Source organism: Ceratotherium simum, chromosome 5 (assembly GCF_057802395.1).
Source record: "Ceratotherium simum simum isolate JZ-2026a chromosome 5, ASM5780239v1, whole genome shotgun sequence".
Taxonomy (NCBI): domain Eukaryota; kingdom Metazoa; phylum Chordata; class Mammalia; order Perissodactyla; family Rhinocerotidae; genus Ceratotherium; species Ceratotherium simum.
In genome coordinates this window covers 7,284,248-7,297,688 of record NC_141904.1, presented here as the reverse complement: position 1 = coordinate 7,297,688, position 13,441 = coordinate 7,284,248, and the positions used below count along the sequence as shown (strand labels likewise).

Here is a 13,441-nt window from a genome sequence, read left to right as displayed (position 1 = left end):
CCGGGCCCACGGAACCAGCTTCTTCCCGGCAGAACCGCGGCCTGGCCTCGGGCCGGACGCGCGCCTGCGCAGCGGGAGCGGGCCCAGGGCGGGCGGGCGCCCGGAGGCTCCCGGACTGCAGCGGAGGTGGCAGGAGGGCTCCGGTGATGCAGGTGCTTCTGAGACATCTGAAATCACTCCTCAAGTGGCAGGACCAGATAAGAGGGCTTCTGCAGCAGATGCTAAAACCCCTGAAGACCCCAATCGGGGCCCAGGGAAGAGTCATGGGGGCTGTAGCCCCACAGCCTTAGGCTTGGCCCGTGGCAGCTCTCAGAAGGAAGTCGGGAGGTCTGAGCATCCGCTACTCCCGGAGGGAGGGCGATCCAGCCGGGAAGACTCCTGCGGGCAACTGTGCCCGAGGTACTCCGTCAGGGCTTAGGCAGGGCTGGGAGCCAGCCCGTCCTCTTTTTATTTCCTTGTTTTTATTCCCCCCAACTACTAGGCTTTTTTTGGGAAGTGAGAGGTGGTTTGTAAGGGCGCGCGCCGTGCCTGAGCAGCGGGAAGCAGCCTTTCCCGGGAGACACTGAGAGCATCGTTTTACCTTTTTCCCTTCCGTAATGGAAATCGCTTGATGAATGCCAGTGTCACTGGGGTGAAATTGGGGGCCAGGGAGGTCTCCTTCACGATGGCCGCTTTGGTGAGTCCTTCCGTTTTGCTGCCCTGAACTAGGTTTCAGAGATGTTTCTGTGAAGTCATGAGGGAAGGCAGGGGAGAGGACTGGAGGCTGCCGGAGGGCCCCAAATCTCTCCCAGGGTGATGGAGTGATAACAGGACGTTCAGAATCAAAAGAGGAAGGGAAACATCACATCATTTATTTCCAAAGAAAATAGCAAAATGGAGCTCCATGTACACAAAGGTCTTTGGAGGGAAAAAGAATCACAGATTTTAATTCATTTTTACATATTTACAGCAAGATTAAACCACAGCTTTCAACTATGTTTTCATTCAACAATCACTTTCAGTCACATACATAACTTTTGTTTGTTTGTTTGTTTCAAGTTAGTTCATAATTTAAGGATGCTAAGGAGACAGATGACAAATCACAAACAGTATGGGTAGAGAGGGTACAGAATAGTCTAAGGTTTCAGTCAGGCTTTTTTGTGTGTGTGTGAATTATGGTTACAAAACTTTTGCCTGTCTGTATAATTCACATTCATTGCAATCATTACATTTTCCCATAAATTAGCAATATAAACAAACATATGGGGACCTCTAGTAAACAAATAAAAATCAATAGAAGAGACAACATTTTGTAGCAACTATAACAGCATGGGTTACAGCTTGGGGAAACCTCTTTACAAATCATTTAGTCAGCACACACGGGGTGGGGAGGCTGGAACATCCTTGTTTATTTAAACCACCTTTAAATCCACATAAAGAGATTTGGGGAAACCTGGATAGGGTAAAAGTTTCTTTCCTGGGCACAATATAAAATGAAGAACTGCACATGTGGATGGGAGGGGGGCGTTTGCATGCATGTTGGGGTCACTATCTTGTAAACTGAAACTTCTGAATTCCAGTTGCCAAGATTCTGAAGAAAACAGGAAATTATAAAAATGTCTCTTTCCCTGAAGCCACTCTCCTTTCTATTAATGGCAGAAAGGGCTTGCTGATTGCAGCTAGTGGGAAGAAACGCACAATGGGTCTATTTTTAGCAGAGATTATCTTTGAAGGAGCAGGAAATATTAACAATCACTTGGCTGCATCCTTAGGTTCCAAAGATTCTGGGCAAGAATATCAGGAGTTTGAGGAGTCCCCCAAAGAGGCTCATCCAGGTGACCCGACTTGGGCTGACTGAGTGCAGGCCAGTGCAGAGAGAAACAAACACACTGTGGGTTGGGGTATGTACCCTCTGCCTGCACCATTTCTGCATTCTTTCCCCCATGTCCCAGAGCGTGTGCAAAGGGCCTCTCCACATCTGCACACCTCCACAGGCCCTGGACCTGATGTCTCTGCATTGCTTTTGTTTTTCCCTTAGCAGGACTTACCCCTAAAGTTATCAATTAGTGTTGAGTGCATGTATTTTTTTTTTTAAAGAAGTTTGATTTTATCTCTTTAGAAACGGTTTGAAACTAACGGGGAAGAGGGAGTTTGACAGAGAGGAGAACAAATCGCTGACAAAGAACCTTTTGCGTTTCATCAGCGTTGTTAGGACGACAAGCAGGAATGTCTCAGATAATAACTCCCACTTCAAAGATTTCTCAGCTCAATGGAAAGCGGACCATCCTTTTTATTCAACCACAAGGACTGGCACTAAAGAAGACTCCACTGTTTGATTTTTTTTTCCACCGTGTTTATTTTTCCCCTATTCACTGGGGTACTTGGATAAAATAAACAACAAGGCAATTAAGGGAACATGGACTTCTAACTTTCCTGCCATCTTCCCTATCCCCTTGGCCTTGGGCTCTTGAGTTGTGCCCAGGGCCAGCCCAAGTCTAAGGGGTACCATACACCCCACCCTGGAGAGAAACAACTTTGGGGGACTGCAAGAGACTTCTGGGATAGAGGGTCAGAATGAGCTGTGCTGGGAGCCAGAGTGGAAATGTCCCAAAGGCACAGTCTGAACTCCCCAGACTACTCCAGGGTGGCTTCCTTCCTCCCACCCCCAAGTCCCATTCACATTCAGGCCTCCACCCTGCTCAAGATGCAGAGAGGCACTCTGCACAAAACAGAGCTGGGGATGCTCATTTGTTAAGCTTCTGAGATTGCCCTAAAGTTATTTACTCCTGACCCTGGAGCCTTTTTGGGTCGCAGTCAAGATGCACGGAGTCCGGCTCCTCCCTTTCCTGAAAGCGTCCCTGGCGCCAAAGCGCCCCACTGCATCAGAGCGCAGGGTGAACCCCTAAAGGCGGGCAAGGCAGGTCCTAAGGAGGAAGTATATACTGACGAGCGCAGTGACAGTATTAAATGGCGTGAAAGCAAAGGTCAGCGCAAATGTATCTTAATAGAGTGTCTGCAGTGAAGTGTGCCGCCTTTGAAGCGGCCGCTCCCCGCGCGTATTTCCATGGCGAGCCTAAAGCGGCATGCTGATGCACCGTCAAACTCACACTTTCAACCCCAAAACCCGACTCTTTGAACAACCCGAGCTTGATTAGACCTTTCTCCTTTTCTTTCCCCTCTTACAAACCATTTCCTCGCCTTTAGAAACTCGCCATCAAACCCAAATGCGCCCTCTGATCACCGCAGAAAGCAGAAACAAAGGGGGCTGAGCGGCGATTCAAGCGGCCCTTTTCTTCCCTCACATTATTATCCATTTTTATTATGATCGGGAACAAGTGCCCATTCGCGTGGGTTTTGTTTACCGGAAATTAAATGAAAATGATTTAGTCCGCGTCAAACAAAAATATATACTTGTATACACAAGAAAAAAGGCCTGTTAGACGTAAATATTATGTCCTTAATGAAAAGCCTGGACGGGCTCCAGGCTCGGCCTTTCAGGATTTCAGTGCGACTTGCCCATTGCCATAGAAATCCTAACTTACCATGAAGATGCACCGTGGCGAAGAAACATTGCTTTGTGCGCGGGCCCTTTGATGTCGCAGGCGCGAGATGCCGGCGCTCAGCTGCGCCGGGCGAGATTACCTTGCGAGCAACGCGGTGGACATCTGTAACAAGCAAATGAAAAATTAAAGGCGATTAAGTGCCGACCAAGCATTTTTATTTTATTTCATTATTTTGGATGGGGGTGGAAGGCAAAATGGGGCCTAGAAAGAGCAGAGAAAGAAAGAAACGAGTCCTATTTGGAAAGGAGGGAATTTTTAAACATCGTCAGAGGAAGCAAGTTCCCCAGATGCCCTCTGCACTTTGGCCGTGGGGCGGGGGTTTCCCAATGGGAACGAGTTGTTAGCTGCGGACCGGCGGCCCTTGGCCAAGCGGCCTCGTGGCCCTATTGTGGTGGGGGTGGGGGTGGGAGTGGGGATTGCAGTCCCTCCTCCACAAGGACGGATTCACGGAGGATGTATTCGGAAGATAATGGTGTTTATTAGGGGTACTGAAAACAGTCCTACTCCAGTTGGGACATTATCTGATGGAAGTGCGGGGCTGCGGGGCAGAAGTGAGAATTGTGTAAGGCTGTTTGAAGGAGAGAGCGCGGAAGAAAATCCAGCAGAGTGTCAGGGCCGGGACTTGTTTGCTGGGCTCAGCTTTTAAGATTGAGCTCTTAAGGGGGCTTCCCTTAGGTGGCGTACCACACCCCTACTTATCTCCCAATACTTAGAGGGCTGAGATGGGTCTGCGAAAACTCTTTTTCCCCTTCTTCTTTCTATTTTTTCTTTTTTTCCCCCTCAAATCTTCGCAAGGATTTGGGGCAGCCCCATCCTCCTTGTAGAAGGTGGCAGACTGGGAAATAGGCCCTGATTTTTTCTTTCTCCCTTGGCAACAGTTGCAAAGACTTTCCTCTCCCCTGCCCCAACATCTGGTTCTTTTTCTGGGGACTTAGTACCCAGCGTATCAAATACGTATTCAATCTAGACCTACTGGGTGTTTGCCTTTGAAACATTTATTATTGCAGTTCATCTCTCTTGTCCCCCCTCCTGCCCTTTTTTAAAAATAAGACCAAAGTGCGATTTTTGACAAAGACCATCAGAGAATTGACGAGACTCATCCAGACACTGTCGCCTAGGCCGGATCCCTTCGCTGTGGAGGCCTCGGCTCAGTGACGTCATTGGCCCCTTCTGCGCCCCCAGCGCCAAGCACCCACAAGACTCCAAAGGCAGCGCCTCCACAAGGGTGGGGGGTGGGGAGAGAGTGAACTGGTCCGGGGAGGCCTCAGAGCATTGAATCCTAAAGCCCCTCTAGCGCTCTTTTGTCTGTATTTCCTGTTGTTTGGCCTCACCCCCTACCCATAGTATATGACGTGCACGGAGCAGACGGACAGGCAGACAGACGTCTCTGTGTGCTTAGGCCAGTCAATGGCGGAGAGGCATGCGATCCCCGGGGGAAGATGCTGAAACCTCGCTCCTCTTAGCTTCTTTATGGAAGTGGTTGGAAAATTTGGGATCTGGGACTTGCGTATTTTTGTTTCAAAGGATAGCTGGGGGAGGGGGAAGTGTAGGAAGGAAAAGAGGAAGGAAAGAGGAGGCAAGATAAAGTCTCAGGAATTCCCGCTGCCACCTTCCTCGATCAGAACTTCTGAGGAACTGGGAGCTGGGAGGGGCGTAGGGGTGGCAATCCGAGTGGCCATTTCCCATCCCCTGAACCCGAGAGCACTTCGTGTTCTCACTTTTGCCGCCTGCAGTTGCCAAGACTGCAGAGAAACTCTCCTAATGTGTACTTTTTTCCTCCTGCCAGTCTGTTTCTCTACTTTCTTTACCCCAACACTGGTTTCATGCTACCTGGTCTTGAGGGCGTCTGTGTGGGTGGGTAGGGGGTGCTGGGTGTGACTGTAGAATAATAAATATGGGTACCATATTTATATTTTAAAATAATGGACATTATATCAGCATATTCAATGTGCTCTAACAACTGTTAGTGGGGACCTTCCTCCTTCCCTCCCTTCCTTGCCTTCCTTCTTCCTCACCCTCTCTTCTAGCCTTAAGAACCCGGCCCAGACTAGTAGTCCGTGTCCGCGAAAACAGCAACCGCGGCAGCAGCCCTAACGCCAGAGGCGACGGCGGTAGCGGCAGGGCCAAACGCCTAGGCCAAACGGTGGCGCCGGGCATGGGGGAGCGGCGGAGGCAGCCGCGCCCTGACACACGTACCATTCGCTCAGGTCTGCGCCACGCGCCGCCACCGCCGCCGAGGAGGCCACCGGGGGCTCGCGGCCGAAGTCTGATGAGGGCGACACGAGGGCAGACGGCGTGGCCGAGTCGTAACCAGAGCTAGGCGGCGGCGGCGAGCGCCCGTGCACCTTCATGTGCTTACGCAGCGAGCTGGGATGCGTGTAGCACTTGTCGCAGCCGCGCACTTTGCACGTGTATGGCTTGTCGCTCGTGTGCACGTGCGAGTGCTTCTTGCGGTCGCTGCTGTTGGCGAAGCGCCGCTCGCAGCCCTCGAACTCGCACCTGAAGGGCTTCTCCCCTGGTGGAGGCAACGCAGAGACGTTAGTGCGCGTGGGCCCTGGCCCCGGCTCGGCCTCATCGCCCTCCCCCAAGTTCTCTTCCATTTTTTGGAAAAGAACACAAAAGATTTTCAGAAACCTCTTTCCTCGGCGCCTCAGGCTGGGCACCCGCTTCCCCCGCTCAGAGCGGGCCCCCGGAGCTCCCTCCTGCACGCCTCCACCCCTCCCCCTCTCCCGTCTGAGCCTGGGGGAGGGTCCGGAGGAGGAGCGACAAAGACTCCATCTTAGTCGAGTTTCCATCCTAGAAAATCCTGATCCACTCAGGTTGTTTTCCTCCAAATTTTCTCCACTCGGAGCCAGAAGCACCTCTGCTCGGAGAATAAAAATTGACTGAGAAGCTCTCATCTGCTCAATTTAAAGTTGCTGTTCCAGCCAAACTTCTCTGAGACGTTAGTGCGCGTGGGCCCAGCGGTCCACCCCGCACACGCCGCATCCTGGCCCAAATTGTTCGTAAAGTAAATTTTGTGCAAACGCCAAGACGATGCGACAATTTAATGTTGCGCAGCCGATGCACTCGGCATGTGCATAACGTGGATTCATGCTGCAGGGAAAGGTATTCTGAGCAATGATTCCCTTCAGAGGCGATTTTTACGGGAAATGAAGCCCCCACCCCCTTCCCTTCTACCCCCTGAGGGCGAACATTTAGCAGCATTCTTCAAATCTTGCCTAAACCGTCCGGGGTCCCTCCAGATAGACGCGCGCCGGCAATAATATTTTATTACGTTGCTCCAGCGGCCTCCCAGAGACGCTGCCGCGGGCAGCCGGCTCTCCGAGTCCGAACTGACTGTGAAGGTGGACAGGGCCTCGCCAGACCACCCACGCCCGGCGGTCGGGCCTCGCAGGCCTCAGCCTGAAACCGGCGCGGCAGGGTCCGCCCGGGCCAAACGGGATCTGAGGCCTCTCCCGCAGTCGCACCCGCGAGCGCAGCGGCTTCGGGATGAGCGCAGCTGCTGCGGTCGGGACAGGCCGAGCTCCGAGGTCCGGAGGGCAAGCGGGCAACCGGGGTAGACCCGGGAGGGGCTCGGATCCGTGGTGCGATGCCCTGTAGAGCCGCAGGAAGGCGCGAGCGCGCGTTACGGTGGAAATGTCGGCCGAGGACCGAGCCCCAATCAGGGAGCTCACCGCCGGCTGGATTCGCTGGCGTGTGAGGGAGGAAAGGACCCCAAGAACCCGGAAGCCCAGGTTCCTGCTGGAGCTGCAGATGCTGAGGGAAGGAGGGGAGGAAGTGCCTAGGCGCTTTAAACAAATGGATGACGCCAGGCGTCCTGGGATGAGGAAACGGCTACCGAGCGTCTGGCTAAAGAGAAAGAGAGCACGGCTGGAGGATTGGTGCCTTTGCGGTTGCTTCTCCCGCCGCATCCAGGAAAGATGAGTGCTTTGGGGCAGGTTTGAACAAACAAAGCCCCTATTCCAGAGCCCTGCTGAGGCTCAGGGTGAGCCAGAGGTTTGCGCACAACCCTCGCTTCCGCGCGGCAGCAGATTGTGAGCCCAGGGCTCCGGCACCGCCCGGCCGCTGCGTCCTCCCCCTGCAGGAGTATTGCTAAAACAGTGGAACACTGGACGGTGCATTTGCCATTTCCGGGACACTGGTACCATTTTATTAAAAAAAAAAATAGGAGAAAGATGCAGAATAAATCAGCGTCCCTTATTTGCCCCTCTTTTTCTCCCCTCTGATCACTGTTAGCATCTGCAAAACTAAAACTTTTGTTCCTCCCTTCCTTCCTTCTTTGCTTTCTAAAATCACTGACAAGAACCATGCAATTCAAAGCCTGCAAAAGAAAAGATTTGCTGAGAAAAGAGGAGGAATGAAATTTGAGGTTGATTGCCCCTCCCAGATGTTTCCCCCCACACTTATCCCATCTTGTGAGCTCCTCGCTGGACATTCACTTAAATCAGAAACAGTGATTTCGTCCCAGACGAGAAGCAGAGGCGAAAACTGCAGGGCACTGAAAGTGATACAGGCAGCCTGGAAGTTCCGAGGCCGCTGGGAGGCCAAGTGAGGCCGCGCGCCGGTGCAAGAGGCGCCCTGGTCTCCTCGCCCGACACTCCCATCACCCCACCCCCCCACACACACTGCCTCCAGCCCTCTCCCTCCCACCAGGTCTGGGCGCTGCGCCCTGGGTGGGTGGGTGGATGTGGAGAGGCAGGGTTGGGCCAGGGCCCTGCAGCCCGCCCCGAGCGGCCTGGGCTGGGGCTGCGTTGTGAAGGGCCCGGAGTCTCCTTCCAGGGGCTCAGCCGCCGGGAGAGACCTCCTCCCCGGCCCCGCGCCAGGCCCGCCCGACAAAGTTCGGCGGCGGCGGGGCAGTTCGGCCGGCGCCATTTTCTGTCACTTGTGGCTGGGCCAGGTTGTCCGAGCGTCTCCGCCCCGGCGCGGTCTCTTCTCATCGGCCTTGGATCCCCAGCCCTGCCTCTCTACCGGCTGCCCGGGAAGGTGGGGCGAGCCTCCAGCCGTTCGGGCCCAGGAAGGGCGCCAGGCGGCGGGGTCGGACCGGAGCGCGCGGCCGGCCCGCGTCTCCCTCGCGGCGGCACCATTGTTTCGGGATTGCTGTCACCGCCACAGAGTGAAACCTTTCGGCTTGGGCTCGGGGCGGCTGCCTCCGAAGCCGGGCCCGGAATTCAGATCTGGGAGAATCTTAACTCCTGAGAAATCAGCTCCTATTCGCCTCTTCTGCGACTCGAGGAAATGAAACGCCATTAATATTTGAAAAGGCAATTATTTTCCTGTTGAATCGAGAACTGTCTTCATGAATAATTTGTAGTGAGGTCTATTGCCATTTGAGAAACATTTTGTTGGGTTTTTTTTTTTTCCCCTCTTTTCATTACTTAGGAGGGGGGTTTAAGGGAAACGCAGGAGCAGGCGAGGCTCTGTAGGATTTTTTTTTAACTCCATTGATAATGAATCAGGACTGCCAGTGGAGAGGACGCACTTAGAATTCTGTCCTGAATAGACGCAAACCTGAGCCAGCCCGGGCGCGCTGAACTTGCTTCTCTGCTGTAGGTCGATTGCACTAAGAATTTAACCATTTTCTGCTTCAGGGACTTCAAACAGTAGGCCGGCAAAGAGCAGTAAAAGTTTGTTTGTTTAAAACACCCCGTCATTAAAAATGAGTTCCTTCTCTGGCTCAGGACTGCGCGTCTACCTTGGGGTGCGGGCCGCCAGCTCCCGGAGTAGCGGGCCTGCGGGCGGTGATCTGGGCAGCCCTTCTCTCCCCCGCCCCCGGGAAAAACTCGGAGGGCGGGAGGGGGGCTTTCAAAAGGGTGGGGGGGATTTCAAAAAGCTAGAAACAGCTCAGGAAAACCGTACATTTCCAGACGTGCTCCGGAAATAAAGTAGGAGATTAAAAGTGGACTTTTGGTCTGGCCTCCGCGTATGCCAGAGTCCTGGACAGGGACCTTCCCCAAGATTGCCGGGTTTGCGGGAGAAGGTGAGATTTAGCAAGCTTCTTTCCCGGGCAATGCCAGCCTGGGAGTGTTCTTTGACTCTAATAATTTGCTGGTGTTTCCACCAAGAATAGAGGTAAAGCAGAGTGCCAGGGAGTAGGAGAAGTGGGGCACCAAGCTGAAACTTATTTTATCCTCTCCTCTCCCCACCCGTCTCCTTCTCCCGCCCCCAAAATGGAGGAGGGGAGATGGTGACTTCTTAAACTTGGAGGGAGTGGGGGCAAGAAAACCCTACCTAAGAAGAGCACAAACATCAGCTGCTAAACTAATTAATGTAACTTCACAGGCTGTTCTGGGAAGTGTGAAAACTTTCTCCTTGCAATTGCATTAATTAGAGATGCTTCTGGCCAGAGGAGTTCAACTTTACAGGCTCTTGTGCCGGCTCCTTTCCTTTCTGTTAGCTAGAACTAACAGATGTGGTTGACACATGTCCCCATTTCACTTAACAGCTCGGTAAATGACATTTAAGGCGGATGAGTCTCCTTGGGTCTCTGCTAAAGCAAAACAGAGGCTATGTCAAACGTGCCAAGTGTAAGGTCACCAAAGCTCCAAAACTGGGGCCAAGTTAGCCCACGAAACCACAAATCCTGAAGAAGGCACGAAGGGCCTGACGACCCTTCGGTTCAGCTGGCAGTCAGGTTGTCAGGCTGACCAGTGGAAGAGTGCTTGCCACAGGATTCCAAAGGGACCAAGAAAAATTAAATTATTCCTATGTCTTTACGACTTTGGGGAACAGTGCAGTTTTAAATACCTTAAAATCAAACTCAATGAGCAGGGAGCACACATTTGCACACACAGACCCAAGTACGTTCATCCTCCACGCCCACCCCGCCCCTAGAGCAGAAATCCGGTACTATCCTCCCCACACATGGCCTTGAGAAACTTCTGTGATTCTAATAGAAGGGCATAATTAATATTTTATGGACTTGGCTCTTGGAAACACAAAATATTCTCCCTCCCCCCAGATGGAACTCGAGGAAATCTAGCCCCGAGAGATCGGAAGAGGCCGCCTGCTTCCCCAGAGAGTCCGCACAAGACAGACAGTGCCGAATACTGACCTGTGTGAGTTCTTTTGTGTATTTTGAGATTTTCTGATCTAGCAAAGACCTTCCCACACCCCGGGAAAGGACAGGGGAAGGGCTTCTCGCCCGTGTGCACGCGGATGTGATTTACAAGTTTGTATTTGGCTTTAAAGGGCTTGCCCTGGCGCGGACACTCCTCCCAGAAGCAGATGTGGTTGGCCTGCTCCGGGCCGCCGACGTGCTCCACGGTGACGTGCGTGACCAGCTCGTGCATGGTGCTGAAAGTTTTGGAGCAGAGGTGCGGGGGCGCGGGGCTGTCGGCCGCTAGCCACTTGCAGATGAGCTCCTGTTTGATGGGCTGGCGCATGTAGCGGAAGAAGGCGCCGGGACCGTGAGGCGCGGCGAGGTTCACGGTCAGGTTCATGCCCCCGTAGCCGTGCAGAGCCGCGGCAGCCGCCAGGGCGTCGCTGCGGGCCACGTGTCCCGGCGCGAAGGGTTCGGGCCTCGCGTACATGTCTCCGGGGAGCCCCAGACGCAGGAGTCCGTTCAAAGTGCCGCTGGGGGAGGCCTGGGGAGGCTGCTCGTGAAGGCCCGGGAACACCGAGGGGCTGGAGGCGGCAGCGAGTTGGGGGCCATGGTGTCCGGAGCTGCTACCTGTTGTCGAGACAAATAGCGCACGTGAGAATGGGTGGCGTGGGCTGAGCGTTCCACCGGGCCCCGGGGGGCAGACCCAGCCCAGCCACACCGCGGCCTCTGCTGTCAGCGCAGGGACTGGGAGCCAGACAGCGGCTGCGAACCGGGTGGACAGCGTGAGGCCAAGCGCCTCCACCGCGGTCGGGCTGGGCGGCTGTTCGGTAGAGCCCCCTGCCGCTCCATGAGCGGGAGAGGGATGGTGGCAGCGGGGTAAGTGGAAAGGGCAGTGGGGTGCGCAGTGCTGAGTTTGTGGGTTGCTGGAGGCCCCTGGGCTCTGCTCCAGTGGGGTCCGACCTGCGCCCCAAGCGCGCTTCGGGAGCCAGCTCCCTGGGGCTTTGCGGGCCGCGGCGCCCTGCGGGGGAGTGGAGGAGAGGGAAGCGGTGATGTTGTAGGTGGCGGGGGTGCTGAAGCGCCCCGGCCATATATACGAATTTCAGCGCCCAGTTCGACTGGGAGAGGGCGGCCTTCTGCATCCCAGCCGGGGCTGCCCGCAGCTCCCTAGTCGGCCACTCACGCCACTGTCACCTGACAGCCGGGAGGGGAAAGAACGACCACAAACAACTTCTACAAAGTTGGGTTTTTTTCCCCCCTCAAGTTTTGGGTTGTGACTTTTTATTTCCCCTCCCTTTCTCTCGGTCTTTAATGCCTACTTGAATCTCTTACACTACAGAGGCAGCAGCGGGGCGCGTGAGGAAGTGAATAGAGATTCGGGGCCGTGGCCCGGGCCCGCCGAGAGGAACAATCGCCTAGGTCGCCCATTGGCCCGCAGCCCGGCCCGACGTCAGCGATGACAGGTCCCGCCGCACGCGGATACACACACATGCACACACACACTCACAACTGTTCCCGCTCCCCCCATCCTCACACCCCCGCCCCCGCCGCATCTCTTGCTTCTACTGCTCATGCGCTCTGACCCGGGCACGGATTCTTTTCTCTCCTCTGGAGCCTCCTCCCCCTCCTTTCCCGAAAGCTGGTAGATCCGCTCTGCCTCGCTGCTCCTGGAAGCGAGCGGGCCTGGGGTTTGCCTCCATTCACCACGACTTTGGGGAGGGGGGGTTGCGCTGCACGTAATGTCCTCCGGGCAGGCCGGCTGGGGCTGATGGGCAGCACCGGGCGAGCGGGTGGCGGCCTGCTCCGGCACTCTGTCCCGGGAGCCGGAGGGACGAGGTCCGGGATCCAGGGAGGAAAGGCGGCTGCGGACTAGGCGGCCGGGAGCGGGGGAACGCCTAGGCTAGCAGCCCTTGCCCTTAATGTTTTCTCGCTTTCTCCGAAATTTCTCGCGTCCCTCATCTCTCTGTCTCCCCCTCTGTCAATTCCCTAAACCCCTGACCACACTTCGCCTTCCTACTTGGATCCTTTCTTCTCTCCTCCCCCTCCGCCTCTTCTCCACTCCATTCTTCCCACTTGGCCTTGCCGGCCCCTCCTCCCGGGTGCCTGGCGCGCTGGGAGGCTCGCGAATCCCAGAATCCGGCCCTGACGGGAGCCAGGAGTGGGCCGGAGGCGGCGATGACCCGGGGGAGGCTGGCCTCGAACCCACCGCCCTCCTGAAAGGAGCTAAGAATCGTCCCCGCCGCAGATCACACCGACCCGCGGGCCGGTGGCCAAAGACACAAAGGCGAGGGGCGCGCGGCCAGGAGGAGCAGGTCCTCGCCCCCGGCTTCCCTCTGTCAATCTGCGGTGTGGAGCTCTGGACCCTGCCTCCAGAGTCTCTGGGAAAGGGGACCTTGGGATCACTTCCACTTTCAGCTCCGGCCACTTGTTGCCCGCGGCCAGTCTCTGCCTCCTCGCCTGTCTTCAGGGCTTTGAAAAGAGTGGTCGCTGTGAGAGGGACTGCGGGCCCCTGGCCTCCTCTCTCGGGACGCCCTCCCGGGCTGAGGATTCCACCGTCTTGGGGCAGGGGTCGGCCAGTGGAACAGCCCGTCAGCTCCGGCCCAGCCGAGTGTGGCATAAACAGGGGGGAGTGTCCTTTGTTTGCGCCGACCGGCTAGGGCCGGCTGCACCGCCTGGCGAGTTAAAGGACCGCTGGCCGTGACCTCTGGCTTGTTCTCCGTAGCCAAAAATGCCAACCTAAGTGCCTGGGCCTCCCTGGCGGCCATAGGAAGGGCCCCCAAGGCAGAGAAAGGCTTGGATTTTTAACAGAAGTTGTAAGGATTGAGTAAAAGACCCCGTACTCCTAGCAGAGGTGAGA

General features: G+C 55.4%; 1 protein-coding gene across 1 annotated transcript; it reads right to left on the bottom strand.

The window, feature by feature from the left end:
* Positions 1-3,598: 3,598 nt before the first annotated feature.
* Positions 3,599-13,201, bottom strand: ZIC4 (Zic family zinc finger 4). Its single transcript, XM_087431658.1, is given in 8 exon segments — positions 3,599-3,644; positions 5,739-6,057; positions 7,013-7,247; positions 7,249-7,301; positions 10,597-11,476; positions 11,478-11,771; positions 12,092-12,453; positions 12,658-13,201. Coding segments are annotated over 8 exon segments (2,733 nt in total).
* Between the last annotated feature and the right edge of the window lie 240 nt (positions 13,202-13,441).